The sequence below is a fragment of the Physeter macrocephalus genome, chromosome 8 (genome assembly GCF_002837175.3).
Source record: "Physeter macrocephalus isolate SW-GA chromosome 8, ASM283717v5, whole genome shotgun sequence".
NCBI classification, from domain to species: Eukaryota; Metazoa; Chordata; class Mammalia; order Artiodactyla; family Physeteridae; genus Physeter; species Physeter macrocephalus.
The window spans coordinates 124,420,061-124,437,856 of NC_041221.1; the positions used below are offsets into that span (position 1 = coordinate 124,420,061).

The 17,796-nt window shown below is 35.7% G+C and overlaps 1 protein-coding gene across 4 annotated transcripts in view; it reads left to right on the forward strand.

Moving 5' to 3' along the window:
• Window positions 1-17,796, forward strand: part of PRRC1 (proline rich coiled-coil 1) — a 46,033-nt gene that overhangs the window by 15,454 nt on the left and 12,783 nt on the right. For all 4 annotated transcript variants that reach the window (XM_007123465.4, XM_007123463.4, XM_007123462.4 and 1 more), the window contains 2 exons: window positions 5,903-6,006; window positions 13,547-13,649. In XM_007123465.4, the coding sequence (XP_007123527.1) occupies window positions 5,903-6,006; window positions 13,547-13,649 (207 nt within the window). The remainder of the gene's footprint in view (window positions 1-5,902; window positions 6,007-13,546; window positions 13,650-17,796) is intronic.

Here is a 17,796-nt window from a genome sequence, read left to right on the forward strand (position 1 = left end):
GGAAGAAGACCTTGTGATTAAGTCTACAGATACCTATATAGTCCCTATGTAATAGTGGCAGATAATAGAATGGCTTATTTTGAAAACAAATTTCACACACTTACATACTCTCACCACCACTTGAATATTGTATACTTTGTCTTCTGGAGTGTTACCATTAAAAAAATTTGTCACATACACAAGCCAATCCCATTACCATAGTAGACCTGGCCCCCTCTTGCATGCTAAGTGCTAAAGTTCCAAGAGTTCTGCCCTCCCTCTCATACACTTTTTACCATCAGTATACAAACACGCAAAAACAAATGAACAGTTCATCAGCATGTAAACACTGCTCCCACCTTAAAAAACAAAAATAAACCAAAGAAAACCTTAACAAATTTTTTTACCTTACTTTCCCCATCACCTCCAACCCTAGGTTTTCGCTTCGTTTTGCAGCAAAACTTGCAAAGAGTTGCCAACACTTTTATCTCTGGCTCTTCTCTTCAGTCTCCTACACCCACCCCAGCCAGGCTCTCACCCTCACCCCTCCACCGAGAATGCTTTCAAGGTCGCCAGTGTTGTGCATCTTGTTTGACCTACCACTGGCTTTGAGACTCCTCTGTAATGTCTTTTACGCTCGCCTTTGGGGATGCCACACTTGGTTTCTTCCCTGCCTCACTAATTCCTCTGTGCTTCCTTTGCTGGCTCCTCCTTTTCTCCCCAACCTCCTGATGGTCTCCTTCCCTTCATCTACGTTCACTCTCTTGGTGATCTCAACCAGTCCCACGGCTTTGAATACCAGCTGTGTGCTGACAGTTTCAAGTTTGTATCTCCAGCAGAGACCTCTCATGTAAACTAGGTTAATATAAAAGTTGCCTTTTTAATACCTTTACTTGAATGTCTCAAACTTATCATGTCAAGTACTCAACTGCTTTTCTTTCCTTCCAACCTGTCCGCCGCCGCAGCTTTCTCCATCTCAATTGATGACGGCTCTGTCCATCCAATTTCTCAGATGAGAAACCTTGGAGTCATCCTTGACTTCTCTCGTTATCCATGTCCAGTTCATCACGAAATCTTATTCACTGTACCTTCAGAATACATCCAGCATCTGACTGCTTGTCACCGTCTCCCTTGCTCCCACCCTGGGTGAAGCCACCACAAAGCCTTGCTGGAATCTTGGGTTCACCTCCTAACAGGTCATCCCATTTCTACCCTTGTGGCCCTATATGTTATCCTCAACAGAGTAGCCAGGGTAATTCTTTCAACACACAAGATCAAACCATTTCACTCTTCTTTTCAGAACTTTATATTTCACTGAGTGTAAAATCCAAATTCCTTACCAAGGCTTCCACAGCCCCACATGGCCTGGCTGAACTGGCCTTCTATTTTTTTTTCTTTTTTTTAAATTGAAGTATAGTTGATTTTCAATGTTTCAGGTGTACAGCAGAGTGATTCAGTTATACCATATATATATATATATATGTATATATCCTTTCTCAGATTCTTTTGCATTATAGGTTATTACAGGATACTGAGTATAGTTCCTTGTGCTATACAGTAGGTCCTTGTTTATCTTTTATATGTTGTAGTGTGTATCTGTTAATCTCAAATTCCTAATTTATCCCCCCACCCTTTTTCCTTTGTTAACTATAAGTTTGTTTTCTGTGTCTGAGTCTGTTTCTGTTTTGTAAATAAGTTCATTTGTACTATCTTTTTAGATTCCACATATAAGTAATATCATATAATATTTGTCTTTCTCTGGTTTACTTCACTTAGTGTGATGATCTTTAGGTCCATCCATGTTGCTGCAAATGGCATGATTTCATTCTTTTTTATGGCTGAGTAATATTCCATCGTATATACACGCCACATCTTCTTTATCCATTCATCTGTCGATGGACACTTAGGTTGCTTCCATGAGCTGACTATTGTAAATAGTGCTGCTATGAACAGTGGGGTGCATGTATCTTTTCGAACTAGAGTTTTCATCTTTTCCAGGTATGTGCCCAGGAGTGGGACTGCTGGATCATATGGCAGCTCTATTTTTGGTTTTTAGGAAACCTCCCTGCTGTTCTCCACAGTGACCGCACCAGCAGCCTTCTGCTTTTCTCTGGCTTCGTCTCCTACCAGACTTCCCCCTTGCTCACTCCACGCCAGCCACATTGGCCTCCTTGCAGGTCTTTGCACTTGTCTGACAGGCTGCCCTCTTCTCACAGCCTTTTCACAGCTCTCTCTGAGGCTCTCTTTCCTCAGATATCTACTTGGTTGACTCCCTGACCTCCTTCAAGTCTTCACTAAAATCTTCCCTCCACAGTGGGGCCTGTCCTGACTGCCCTGTTCAATACTGCAGTCTGCACCTGCCTACCCTGCACTCCTGATCCCTCTAACCCTCCTCTGATCTTTCCCCTATAGCATCCAGCATCTTCTGATTTACCATATAATTTACGTTTATGTTATTTTTATTTTTTAATGCTTTTTTTCCCACTAGAATTAAGTTCTGCAAGAGCAGAGATCTTTGTTTCGTTGACAGATATAAACTTTTAGAATAGTGCTTCATGTTCTTTAAAATGAATATCTAGCAGTCCTATTGAGATATCTTGGTATAAAACCCCAAACAATAGAATTTAAAGTGCTAGGGTAAACTTTTTAAATTAATAATTTATTTCCTCAAGTAAGCAGTCTAATGCAGAAGATGTTTTCACTCTGGGATCCATTTTGAATTTTGGTTTAACAACATGTCAGCCTTATGAGAATAGAGATTTTTCCCTTAGCAGAGCTCTAGCTGCCCACCTGTTGCTATACTTTGATAGTACCTTTACCATCAAACAGCGGTCTTCAGACTTGTGTATAAGTACCTCTGGTGACATGCAAAGATTTTACAAGGTCCAAGTAACCCAGATAGTTTTCAGGAACTCAGCTTCTCCTTCCTCAACTTCCATATGTATTCTTTCCTAAAATTTTCTGCCTGAATACATACTTGTAATGGAGGCAACATGCCATCTCCTTTCTCATCTCCTCTTCATAAGCTCTGACCTCTCCCATTAGAAAATAAAGATATACCACTCACCCACTGATTGCCTCGGAACCTAAAATCCTCCTGAGTGTCGTATGAAGGGACAATTCAAAATAATGTTTTAGATGTTAAGAATGCAAATGACATAATGACTCGCTAAAATCTTCTTGCAAGTCCTGTGGTTTCTAATTGTTCTCAAAAAAACTGATAAAAAAAACTGATAGAGTTGTCATTCATAATTTCTGATGAAAGATCACCACATGATTTTTGGAACATAACTCAGAATTTCATGGTTTTTAAAACATGAGTCTTAAATATTTTATGTTAAATATCATTGCATAAAAGATACTTCAGATCGGTAGGTACTGAACTTGAAAGGCTGATGGAGATTCTTTTCTGTAAGAAAAATCTTATTTTCTGAATATTAATAGTTCAGTTTATATTGTGATTTTATTAGCATTTGACAGATTTGTTTTAGTATTTGTTTTTGCCCTTTAAATTTAGAAAAGTGTTCCTTTTCCACAATCTTTAATACAAGCTTAAAATTAAAATTCATTGAAACTGATATATATAGGAAAGTGATTTGTAATTTTCCCAGCTGTTTGTTTTTTTTCAGAAACAGTAGAGGGAACTAACAAAAAGAAAATAATGTAGAATATTAAAATTTCAACCCAGATTTTTTTTCTCCCCATCAGATTTTATTTGAAAGTGAATGTCTTTTTTGACTAAACTTAAGTTTTCCTTTAAACATATGAAATTGTTTAAGGAAATAAATCAGCTGTAATTAAAGTTAGGAAGCTTCTGAAACTTCTCCAATGCCAAGTGTTAATTTTACTGAAAAGCCAATTATATTTATGACCATTGTTTTATAGCTTATAGTCAAGAAAAATGTAGTTAATATCTGTAAGAATTTATGAAGAAGCATGGAATTTTGATTATCTGAACCAAGTTGCTTAGTATAAGCTCTCAGAGTACAGTATAAGCTCTAGAGGCATTTCTGCATCTTACTTCAGTTCTGAGACAGTTACTTCAGTGTGGCCTCTAAACTACCTAATTTTTGATCCCCTACACTGCTGAAAAATAAAGTTAAAATTCCCTTCTCAAAACATTGGTAGTGACTAATATCAAAGTGTCTCTGTGACGCCAAAAGATGCCACATTTAAGTAATGTTGTGGTCAGAGGAGGAGAGAGGCTGATTTACCCCCTCTTCATTTTCTCTTCTGGATTCCATAAAAACAAGCATTACACTTGTCTACCTAACTCATTATCCTATCTTTTAATTACAGTTAATTAATTACAGTTCAGTATTTTGTGAACCCTATGAAGTATAAAGCCCTGTGCTGTAGGATAGTAAAAAATGAACCAACTTAGTTTCTGTTTCCTGGGAGCATAAAATCTAGGAATATTTTGTTGTAGTGTATAGCTGAGATAGAAACCTTTGAAGAGTTGCGGATGAATCTCTAAACATCCCACTAATCCCCTAATAGTTTTTTACTGAATTAACATTTATTTAAACTTCTTTATAGTAAAAATTAGACATAACTACCTTTTGGGAGGAGGGAATTATTTTGCTCCTCCCAAATTTCGGAACAGATTTACATTATCCAGTACAAAGAATTAAGTTTATCTTAGCTATTGTATTTTCTTTCAGTTCAACAGTGACCTCCTCATTCACTATTAGTTTTGGTGATGCCATATTTACACTCTTTAGATTCCTAATATTAGCCATATAGGCCTTCAGAAGCCCTTAGTTTTTTCCTTGTTCACTTTTTCATGTAGTAAGTTCTCACTGGCTGCCTATTAGGTTAGACGCTATGCTAGGTACCAGAGATACAAGAGTAAGCAAAAATACAGCTTGATTTTATTGTAGTTTAACTCATATCTTCTTTCATCTTTCATGTTTATAAGCTAATGACAAATTGGCCTACATGTTCTCATACAGTTGTCACTTCTTTATTTTAGTTGTCTCTGAAATAAATTCAGTTGTCTCTAGAAGTATCCTAGCTTTCTTAATTTTCATTTGAAGAAGAATTGACCCCTTAATCTCATTCACTGCTTAGCTCTGCTGTTCATGATAAAAATAGGGGTATTATCCATGACTAATTTTATTCAGAAATGGTTTTATCTTGCTTTTTGAACACATTCTCATCATATCATTCATGATCACTTTCATGAAGTGATTCAAATAAAAGTAGTAAACAACAACCTTGTCCTCATTAATCCAGCTTTTAGTTTTCTGCCATAAGTATATATTTAATTCATGATTTTGAGTTATCTATATAGTGTTCTCAGCCCTTCAATTTTGTTTCATAAATGGTACTAATTTTCTTGAATAACCTTTGATGTAATGCATACCTTTGAAGTTAAAATAACTGTCATTTTGGTGCAAACTTTAAAGGCTATATATAAAAGGAATCAGAAGAAAGAGAAAAAACATATTTGCTATTGATATGATTGCCTGCCTAGAAAAATTCAAGAGAGAATCAACTAAAAAACTACTTAGAATTGATAAATGATTTTTATTTAGTAAGATGGCCTCTTGCCAGATCAACATTAAAAAGCACATAGTTTCATTATATTAGTAATAACCAATTAGAACATGTAATATAAAAATTATCCATTTCATGATAGCAACCAAAATAATAATGCATATAGGAATAATTTGGAAGATGCACTGCAGACTCTTAATACTGAGGGGAATACAGTGGGGCTTTTTCGCTTTTTACTCTCTATGCTTCTGTATTGTTTTCATGTTTACAATGAGTATGTGTGCTTCTGTACTGTTTTCATGTTTACAATGAGTATGTATGTGTTTGTGTATAAATGTATATGCATATTACTTATACAGTCATAAATTAGTATATTTAAAAACAAATAATTTAAAATAGTTTCTAACGTACACTGTTTCAGGGTGCCCAGGAACGGATAGATAGCTTGCGTCGAACCGGAGTGATCCATGAAAAACAGACTGCTGTGTCAGTAGAAAACTTCATTGCAGAATTGCTTCCTGACAAGTAAGAGGATTTTTTTTTAACATAAGGTTTTTAGAGAACTTACAAGACAAGATCTATTCTCTTAGCAACTTTCAAATGTACAAAAAGTATTATTAACTATAGTCACCATGCTGTACATTATATTCTCATGACTTACTTATTTTATAACTGGAAGTTTGTACCTTTTAATCCCCTTTATCCATTTTACTCCCCCTCCCACCCCTGCCTCTGCATCCACCAATCTGTCCTTCGTATCTGTGAGTTTGCTTTTCCCCCCACATATGAGATCATACAGTATTTGTCTTTCTCTATTTGACTTACTTCGCTTAGCTTAATGACTTCAGTGTCCGTACACGTTGCTGCAAATGGCAAGGTTTTCCTTCCTTTTCAATGGAATAATATTTCCTTGTATATGTACATACATATATATGTGTGAGTGTGTGTATAAATCACATTTTTTTTTATCATCAGCAGACATTTAAGTTGCTTCCATGCCTCAGTTGTTGGAAATAATGCTGTAGTGAACGGGGGATGCATATGTCTTGTTGAGTTAGTATTTTTGTTTCCTTTGGATAAATACCCAGAAGTGAAATTTATGGATTATTTGGTAGTTCAGTTTGTGAGGAACCTCCATACTGTTTTCCATAGTGGTTGTACCAATTTACGGTCCCACCAACAGTGCACAAGGGTTCCTTTTTCTCCACCTCTTCATCAACACTTGTTATTTCTTGTTTTTTGATAATAGCCATTCTAACAGTGTGAGGTGTTACCTTACTGTGGTTTTGATTAGCATTTCCCTGGAGGATTAGTGATATTGAGCACCTTTTCACATATGGCCATCTGTATGTCTTCTTTGGAAAAGGAGGCTGTTCAGATCTTTTCCCCATTTTTTTATTGGATTGTTTGGTTTTTGCTGTTGATTAGTATGAGTTGAGTTCTGTATATATTTTGGATATTAGCCCCATATCAGATATATGATTTGCAGGTATTTTCTGCTATATTTGGTAGGTTTCCTTTTCATTTTGGTGATAGTTTCCTTTGCTGTGCAGAAACTTTTTAGTTTGATGTAGTCCTACTTGTTTTTGATTTTGTTGTGTTTGCTTTTGGCGTCAAATCCAAAAAACATCATTGCCACAACAGATATCAAGGAGCTTACTGCCTCTGTTTTCTTCTAGGAGTTTTTTATGGTTTCAGATGCTATGCTCAAGTATTTAATCCCTTCTGATTAATTTTTATGTTTGGTGTAAAATTGTGGTCCAGTTTTCCCAACACCATTTATTGAAGAGACTGTCCTTTCCCCATTGCATATTCCTGGCTGTTTTGTCATAAATTAATTGGCCATAAATGCATAGGTTTATTTCTGGGCTCTATTTTGTTGCATTGATCTATATTTTTGTTTTTTATGCAAGTACCATACTGTTTTGATTACTGTTTTTATGTATTATAATTTGACATCAGGGAGCATGTTGCCTCCAGCTTTGCTCTGCTTTCTCAAGATGGCTTTGGCTATTCAGGGTCTTGTGGTTGCATACAAATTTTAGGATTGTTTGTTCTGTTTCTGTGGAAAATATCATTGGAATTTTGATAGGGATTGCATTGAGTCTGTAACTTCCTTTGGGTAATAGGAACATTTTAACATTGTTCATTCTGCTAGTCCTGGGCATGGAATATATTTCCATTTATTTGTGTCTTCTTTAGTTTCTTTCATCAATGTCTTACAGTTTTCAGAGTAGACATCTTTCACCTGCTTGGTTAAATATATTCCTAACTATTTTATTCTTTTTGATGTAATTGTAAATGGTATTTAAAATTTTTTTCTTCTGATAGTTTGCTGTTTTATAGAAATACAACAAATTTTGGTGTATTGAATTTGTATCCTGCAACTTTACTGAATTTACTAGTTTTAACAGTTTTTTGGTGGTAGCTTTAGGTTTTTCTATATATAATATATCATGTGCAAATAGTGACAGTTTTACTTTCTTCATTTCTGATTTGGATGCACTTTTTTTCTTGCCTAATTACTCTGACTAGGACTTCCAATACCATGCTGAATAAAAGTGGGAAGAGTGGGCATTCTTGTTCTTGATCTTAGAGGTAAAGCTTTTTAGCTTTTCATTGTTGAGTATATTAGCTATGGGCTTGCCATATATGACTGATTATGTTGAGGTATGTTCCTTCTGTATCCGCTCTGTTGAGAGTTTTTGGCATTAATGGGTGTCGAATTTTGTCAAATGCTTTTTATAGCTCTGTTGACATGATCATATGATTTTATCTTTCATTTTGTTAATGAGGTGTATCACATTGATTGGCACATTTTGAACCATCCTTGCATCCCTGGAGTAAATCCCACTTGATTATGGTATAGATCCTTTTAATGCATTGTAGAATTCGGTTTGCTAGTATTTCACTGAGGATTTTTACATCTCTGTTTTTCAGGGATATTGGGCCTTTAATTTTCTTCTGTGTAGTATCCTTGTCTGGTTTTGGTGTCAGGGTAACGCTGGCCTTGTAAAATGAGTTTGGAAGTGTGTCTCATCTTCTGTTTTTTGGAAGAGTTTGAGAAAGATTGGTATTAATTCTTCTCTAAATCTTTGGTAGAATTCACCAGTGATACCATATGGTTCTGGACTTTTGTGTGTTGGGAGGTTTTTGATTACTGAGTCAGTCTCCTTACAAGTAATCCATTTGTTTAGATTTTCTGTTTCTTTTGATTCAGTCTTAGTAGGTTGTGTGTTTTTAGGAATTTATGCATTTCTTCTAGGTTGTCCAGTTTGTTGGCGTATAATGGTTCAGTAAGAGGCTTATTATGTTTCTCTTAGGAGCAAAGTATGATTGCTTACACTGAATATCTAGTAATAAATGTATCCTATTTTAGAACCAGAGAGAAAATTACGTTCTGGTCTAGCTCTATCATCTAACTAGCTATGTGACCTGTGTAGCTTAGCTCACATTTCTACTCTTGTTTCTCCTTTTTAATTATAAAATGGAGATTGTATTGCCTGCATGCTAAGATTGTGTTAATAATCAATTACATATGATACAGTGGTTTAGTTATTGGCTTGGATGTTGACCTCCAGTAACAATCATTTACACAGTCATTCAGAGTAATGGAAGGTATGGCAAGAGGGCCTGGAGGCAGTCACCAGGTTTGAGTTCTGTTGAACACTACCTCTCATCTATTTAGTTTGGAAAAAACCTCCAGCAACATAATTAATTCATCGTTTTTTATTTTTTAGTATCTTTTCACACTGATTGATAGGTATCACCAAACACATGTCAATAGAGGAACATACGATTTTTTTATTTTTTAAATTCTTGGCTGCATTGGGTCTTCATTGCTGCATGTGGGCTGTACATAAAATGCTATATGCATTTTCAGTGGAATTAACTTGATGTGGAGATAGTGTCAGATAAGATTCATGAATGATTGGGACTTGAGCTCAATTGTGAAGAGTGGGTAAAATTTGGTTAAGTAGAAAAGAATAGGTAGGACATTCTGCATGGAGGAAAAGTGTGAAGATGATTAAGATGTATTCTGGGGTCAGTGATTTTATCAGCTTGGCTGAACACTGTTGGATAGGAAATCAAAAAGTAGTTTGGGGACAGACTGAAGAGCTTTGATTGCTAGGTTGGGAAGTTTGAACTTCTATGTAAGCACCAAGCAGCCATCCAGTGATGATGAATATTAAAAGGTTAACAGAGGGGAAAAATGAAATATTCATTTAAGGGCTACCTTAGAGATTCCATTGTGCCTTTTTCCATGTATTATGTTTTAATAAAAATTATGACTTGATAATACTGTACTTTCAATACCATTTACCCCCTTCATCTTTTGCAGTATTTTTAAGTATCTTAATTGTGTATATATTTTAAACTCCTAAGACATTAGTATTAGTATAGTTCTGTACACTCTATTCACATATTTATTCTCAATTCTTTCCTGCATTTTTGGTTTTTCTGTCTGGGATCATTTTCATTCTGCCTAAAGAGCATCCTTTGGTACTATATACATTGTGATGGAAGACTTTAGCAGGAGTTCTCTCAGCTTTTGTCTGAAAGTGCCTTTAAGCACCTTTATTTTCACAGGGTGTTTTTTTCTGGATGTAGAAGTCTGGACTGGCAGATCTTTTCTTTCAGTACTTTAAAGATGCTGTTGTACTGTTTTCTGGCTTCCATCATTTCTGTTACATCAGCTATCCAGCTTGTTTCTGTGAAGAGAATGTATTGTTTAGCTGCATTTAGGATTTTTTCTGTCATTTTATTTTTGCAGTTTTATGGTATGTACAGGGGTGTTTGCTTAGGTATTGAATTTTTGTGGATTACCTGAGCTTGATTCTTTCTTTCATTGGATTTATGTCTTTCATCAGTTTTGGAAAGTTCTTGGCCATTGTATCTTCAGAATTGGCTTCTGGCCCATTTTCTCTCTTCTCTTTCTAGGACTCTAATTACATGCTTGTTCACCTTCTGACTGTGCCTCAGAGTTCTCATTTGGTCAGTCCCCTCTTTCCCCTACTTCCTCACTCTGATTTTTCTCTGTTCTTTAGTTCCAGTACCTTCTGTTTACCTCTCTTCTGCTGTGTAGCTCATACTTTGATTTTTTTAAAAGTAGATTTAATTTACTATTGAATACCTATATTTTCTATTTCGACTGTCTTTACCTCTCTTTCCTTGAATATGAGTCATTTACTTTAAGATCCTTGTCTACTGAATCCAGTGTGTGGGCCTATTTTAGCCTCCTTTTGGTGTGACGATAAGGTGCTGTCTTTGTGGATGCCTCATAATCTTTGAAAGCCAGGAATTGTTTATAAGAAACTCGAGAGTCTTGAGGTAATTTTGAGAAGGTTCACTCTTCCCTCTAATAAACAGAGTAGTGAGGTGTGTGGAAGGGGTAGTTTGGTGCACTTTAGATAGACTGACCTGAGTCCAGGCTGGGTTGTGCTCAGGGTCAGCTGAGTCTTCAGCATACCTTTGAAAGGTTGTCCCTGTCCAGAATGTTACTCCATTTTGTCTTCCTTGCTTCTACAGCTCTTGGATGCCATTAGATATGACTTGTATACTCATCCAGCTTTTCATTGGGAGCATTGGTCTGCCATCAACTGCTCCATCATACCTAGATGTGGTATTTTTCTTACCTTTTTTTGAGCAGAAGACTAGCAAATAAGGAAGATTAGGAATAGTAAATGGTATTAGGAAGTCTGTGGATGGTTTCCAGTATGGTTTAAGGAGGAGAGAGAATGAAAAGGCTGTAATATTAAGATACAGAAGGGGATTAGAGGAAGGACATGAGAACAAACAGCAAACCCATGACCCAAAACACTTGATAGTTTGCTTTGGCTACTTCTCTCTGTGGTGTTCCCATGAGAAATAAATGCACAGAAGATAAAGTCAGGGAAATACATGCTTATAACTGAGTCAAGAAAAGACCAGTGGTGTTTGGCTCCTAATAGTAAAGCCAGTATAGGCCTAGCTATTTGCGATAAACTTTGCATCAGCTCATGCTACTTGAGGAAAATTAGCATGTTTTATACCAAAATGGAAAAATACCTGTGTTAGCATGAATTGTCCTTATTCTGAGATTAACCTATCAAGTTCTAAAACCAAGGGTTTTGTGTGAAATGGGTTAAAATGTCCTTCTGTGAAGTGACTGGTGGTAGTGGATGGTCTTTCTTTGGTAAAATACAAATTGGCATACCTGTGTCAGCTCCTCAGGTGCTATTTTGATTTTTTTCTGCTACATGAAATCCAAATGTCTTGGAACCACCATTCTTAAGCCTTTTTTAAGTCCAAGTAGCTTCCATATAGGATTGGTCGAGTCTATCTTATTTCACCAACCGCATGGAGAGGGTGAGGAGAAGGAGAGCATTCCTTAGTAACTGTCCTTGAGTGTGAACAGTGGAGACCACCATTCTTCCTCCTGATGGGTGGGGAGTGGGAGTGGGGTGGAAGGACAGGAGGAAGGAGGGAGAAGACAACGTTTCCTCAGCCAATAGCACTAATTAGGGAAATGGAAGAGGTCTCGGTGGGCATGACAGTGACGGCAGTTTAGATTTGAGTTGAGAAGAATGGGATATCCAGGTTGACACCAGTAGTTTGGAGAGGAAGGGGAGTTCTTCTCATGTGTGTGTTCACCGGCATTGTAGGGAGACTGCTTGTACCTTCAGGGTTGCTGCTTTTCAGGACGTCCATGCCGTGCCTGGAAGCTTAGTCACTACAATTATTCTCTGCCATCTGCGTAATACACAAATCATGTAAAATAAAATACTGATTCATCATATACCAAATAAATTATTTAAAATAATTATTCATATAATAAATAAAATAACTATTTAAGTTCTTAAAGTTTTAGGATGTGAATACTACAGACATTATAAACTGCCATTTTTAACACTCAGCAAAGTTATTCTACATATTGTTTTATTGTTTCTTTGAATATGTAAATAAGTTTCCTCATATTGTATTTCATCGCACTTTGATCTGTATATTTTAAAATTTTCTTGCTCTGTATCTTGTCATTTAAACTCATGATTTCCTGATTCTGGCTAGTTAAAATGCTAGTGATGTTACAGATGACCTCACCTAAGTCAGTTTTTAAATGTATCACTTTTTACGTGTATCTTTAAATTGAAGAGTTTTCTTGATTTCATGAGGCTGTTTTCAAAGACTGATTCGTTGTGAACAGTTCAGAAAGTGTGATTAGAAGGATTTATCAGGAATGAGGAGAGGATTTGTTATTTCCTGAATGAGTTTATTTTTATAGTAACTTTGCAACTTTGCTATATATTAATTATAGAGTTGGTAATATAAATTTTCCCATATTTTAGCAAGTGACATTTTTAATTATGATAAGCTATTTGCATTTTCATGAGTAGATTTATCTGTTGCATATTTGAGCACCCCTAATTGCCATTCTTTTCTCCAAATCTTAGCAAGGAAAGGAACTTGCCATGAGTAATTTTCAGTCATTTTTTCTTTGTTGTTTTTCCCCATTTTTTGTTCTTGTTTTATTCCTTCTCTTGGAACTAAGCCAACAGGGTAATTTTATATGTTGTTTTATGGATTGTCCTCTTGAAAATTTCAAGGAAATTTTTTCTAATCAATCTGGTAATGTTTTATCTGAATGTTAGTACTTCCATGAGTAATTTTCAGTCATTTTTTCTTTGTTGTTTTTCCCCATTTTTTGTTTTTGTTTTATTCCTTCTCTTGGAACTAAGCCAACAGGGTAATTTTATATGTTGTTTTATGGATTGTCCTCTTGAAAATTTCAAGGAAATTTTTTCTAATCAATCTGGTAATGTTTTATCTGAATGTTAGTACTTCCATGAGTAATTTTCAGTCATTTTTTCTTTGTTGTTTTTCCCCATTTTTTGTTTTTGTTTTATTCCTTCTCTTGGAACTAAGCCAACAGGGTAATTTTATATGTTGTTTTATGGATTGTCCTCTTGAAAATTTCAAGGAAATTTTTTCTAATCAATCTGGTAATGTTTTATCTGAATGTTAGTACTTTATTCACCATAACTCATTTAGCACATACACAACGTGAAACTCATACATTCTGTTGCAGATGGTTTGACATTGGCTGTCTGATAGTTGAAGACCCTGTGCATGGTATTCATCTAGAAGCATTTACACAAGCCACACCAGTACCCTTGGAATTTGTACAACAGGTTAGTTTTATCCTGTTCTTTTTCATTATGCCTCAGAGAAACCTGAAATATTGTTTTCAAAATAAGATTTTTCATTGGAAATATGGTATATTCTTGATTTTGTTTCACTCTTTTTCCTTTTAGCCTTTGCTTTTCAATTTTCTATTCCTTCCATGTTTCAGTACCTTCTTACTTTCATTTTCCAGTGGTCTTTGTCAAGGTAAGCCATTACATGGTTAATGCTCTTTTTCTCATTGTTTTCTCTCCTGTGTTCACTACCTTGTGATCAGAAAAAAATTTACCTATTCTGGTTTTATGTTCACCTTTCATTAACTGTCTCCTTTATCTCACATTTTATTTTCCGCTGTTACTCTAGTTCCTTTTTCTTTGTCCTCATCTTCCTCTTTAGTTTGTTCACCTTTAAAAACATGTAGAAACACATTTAGAAGTTTACTTACAAACCTTGGATGAAAGTCACATATCTTTTCAGTTTGTTGAAAAATGTTTACCTATCCACATAGTTTCCAGAAGAATGTTAGCATTAATATAAAATGGTTTTCATTCCTTCTATATTTTTATGTACTTTTAATCCTTTCTTAAATGAAATAGAATGTAAAAGTTTGTTTACATTGGAATCTTTGTACTCTGAAATGGTATTTTTCCTGTCTTCCATTTAATAGAATTTCCATCACATTTTTATATATGTACCTTGTTAAATGTCATTTCAAAGCTCTCTAAAGTTATTTGGGACTTTAGGTATTTGAGAATTTGCTAAAGCTACTGGGTTCTCCCCCAAGAGCATGCATGTATGACATATGCACTCATATATAAATTTGGCTCACATGTTTACAGAGCCCTTGAAAGCAGCCTGTGGCCTTCTTAGGGGTTTACAGGTTAGATAGGGAATAAGAATTTATGCTTGGAATTTTTAAGTTTATTGAACCTTTACTTACTTATACCATAATTTTACCAAAATTTCTTTTCAGAAGTTGAAGAAAACATTTTTATACATGGTAGTATTAAACTCACTCCAATGTGAAGGTTTTTAAAAGATTGTAAACAAATACTATGTACAGTTATACCAATAATTTAGAAAAATTACAGAAAATGGTTGATTTTCTAGGAAAATATTCTTGAATCAACAATGGCAGTTTATAACTATTAGGTTGAACCATGCAAAGTTGCTCATTGAAGTCAAAACCAGTCAAATTTTGGCAGTTTCATATGATTTAACCTAATTATCTTAGTGAAGCCTTTTGATGCAAGAGTTTCATCTAGCTCCAAAAAAATCAGAGTTTTAATGGTGTTGTGAGGTCTACAAGGTAGTCAAAGAATACATGATTCTCATGCATAGAGGTAGAAAGTTTTCCATTTTATTCTGTGAGACTAGCTTGTAACCTAACCAAAGAACAAATTATAATACAGTATCACTTAAGTAAAACTAATAAAACTTTGAAATGTATTTATTAGAACATTAAAAAGGGTTCTGAAATGAATTCCAGTGTGTGGGGGGAGTAGTTTTCCCCATGCCACCTAGCAGTTCTCCTATACCAGCTGGATATCCTATAATTTAACTCAATTCTGACACCTTTCTGCCTAGAAATAGTGTCAGATCCCACAGGTTAAGGGCTCAGTCCTACAAGACTGCCTGTGCCCCTCCTTTCCAGACACCTATCAATCGCAAGTCCAGGTTGTTACCTGAACTTCTGACTTACTGGCTGTATATCATAGGAAATCAGAGATTCTCATAACCTGCTCTTTGGGTTCCATTAATTTGCTAGAGTGGCTCACAGAATGCAGGAAACCCACTTCACCCTAGATCACAGGTATTATAAAAGGATATAAGTCAGCAGCAGCCAGTTGGAAGAGATGCATAGGGCAAGCTATGGAGAAAGGTGGAGCTTCCCTACCCTCTCCTAGTGCTCCACTCTCTCCAAACCTCCACACCTTCAGCAACCAAGAAACTGTCTAAACCCTATCCTTTTTAAGTTTTGATGGAGGCCTCATTAGATGGGCGTGATTGATTCAAACCTCCAGTCCCCTCTTCAGAGGTGCAGGGGGCCTAGGGGGGAGGAATAAATGGGAAAGTTCCAACCCTCTAATCACATAGTTGATTCCCTTAGCAGCCAGCCAAGTTCCTAGGAGCTCTGTGCCAGAAACCAATGTTGAAGACCAGATAAATATTTTATAAATCAAAATTTCACAATTCACAATCCACTCCCTGGTCTTTGAACATGGATCCCTTATAGTAAAACAGTCATAAATGTTAAATGATACTGGCACATTACTGGCATCTCAGTTTGTCATTAATAACTATTTAGTAAATTATCATGAGAATGCCTCCCAGCATGAGGACACATGGGTTTGCAGGTTTCAAAAGCAGGAGTGGAAATTGTTAAGTTCTCAGAAAGAGAAATTAAGGAAGAAATTAATTAATGAAACAATCCCATTTACCATTCACATCAAAATGAATAAGAATAGGATACCTAGGGATCAACCTATGTAAGGAGGCAAAAGACCTGTACTCCAAAAACTGTTTAAGACTCCTCTGATGAAAGAAATTGAAGATGACACAAACAAATGGAAAGATACCATGGTTTTGGATAGAAGAATCAATATTGTTAAAATGACCATACTACCTAAGGCAATCTACAGATTCAGTGCAATCCCTATTAAATTACCAATGGCATTTTTCACAAAACTAGAATAATTTTAAAATTTGGATGGAAACACAAAAGACCCCTAATAGCCAAAACAATCTTAAGAAGAATGAAGCTGGAGGAATCACACTCCCTGACTTCAGACTATGCCACAAAGCTACAGTCATCAAAACAGTATGGTACTGGCACAAATAATGTAACAGGATAGAAAGTCTGGAAATTAATTGACCACAAGTGTGTCGGTTTATCTACAGCAAAGGAGGTAAGAATATACAATGGAGAAAGATAGTCTCGTGGTGCTGGAAAAAGTAGACAGCTACATGTAAAAGAACGAAATTAGAACATTCTCTAACACCATGTACAAAAATAAACACAAAAGTGGATTAAAGACCTAAATGTAACACTGGATATTATAAAACTCTTAGAGGAACACATAGGCAGAAGACTCTTTGACATAAATCACAACAATATTTTTTTGGATCCGTCTTCCAGAGTAATGGAAATAAAACCAAAAATAAATAAATGGGACCTAATTAAATTTAAAAGCTTTTGCACAACAAAGGAAACCATGAACAAAACGAAGACAACCTGCAGAATGGGAGAAAATATTTGCAAAGGAAGCAGCCAACAGTGATTAATCTCCAAAATATACAAACAGCTCATAAAACTCTACCACAAAAAAACAACCCAATCAAAAAATGGGCAGAAGACCCAGAGACATTTCTTCAAAGAAGACATACAGATGACCAACAGGCACATGAAAAGATGCTCAACATCAATAATTATTAGAGAAATGCACATCAAAACCACAATGAGGTTCTCACCTCCCACCAGTCAGAATGGCCATCGTCAAGAAGTCTACAAATAATAAAGGCTGGAGAGAGTGTGGAGAAAAGGGAACTCTCCTGCATTGTTGGTGGGAATGTAGATTGGTACAGCCATTATGGAGAACAGTATAGAGGGTCCATAAAAAAACTAAAAATAGAGCTACCATATGATCCTGCAATCCAACTCCTGGGCATATACCTGGAAAAGACAAAAACTCTACTTTGAAAAGATACACACACCCCTGTGTTCACAGCAGCACTATTTACAATTGCCAAGACATGGAATCAACCTAAGTGTTCATCAACAGATGACTGGATAAAGAAGATGTGGTGTATGTATATACAATGGAATATTGCTCAGCCATTAAAAAGAATGAAATAATGTCATTTTGCAGCAACATGGATGGACCTAGAGATTATCATACTAAGTGAAGTAAGTCAGACAGAGAAAGACAAATACATATCACTTCTATGTAAAAAAGAAATGGTACAAATGAACTTATTTAGAAAACAAATAGACTCAGAGACATAGAAAGCAAACTTTTGGTTACCAAAGGGGTTAGTAGGGGGGTGGGGCAAGGAGATAAATCAGGAGTTTGGGGTTAACAGATACACACTACTATATAAAAAGTAGATAACAAGGACTTACAGTTTCCTGTGCTATACAGTATTCAATATCTT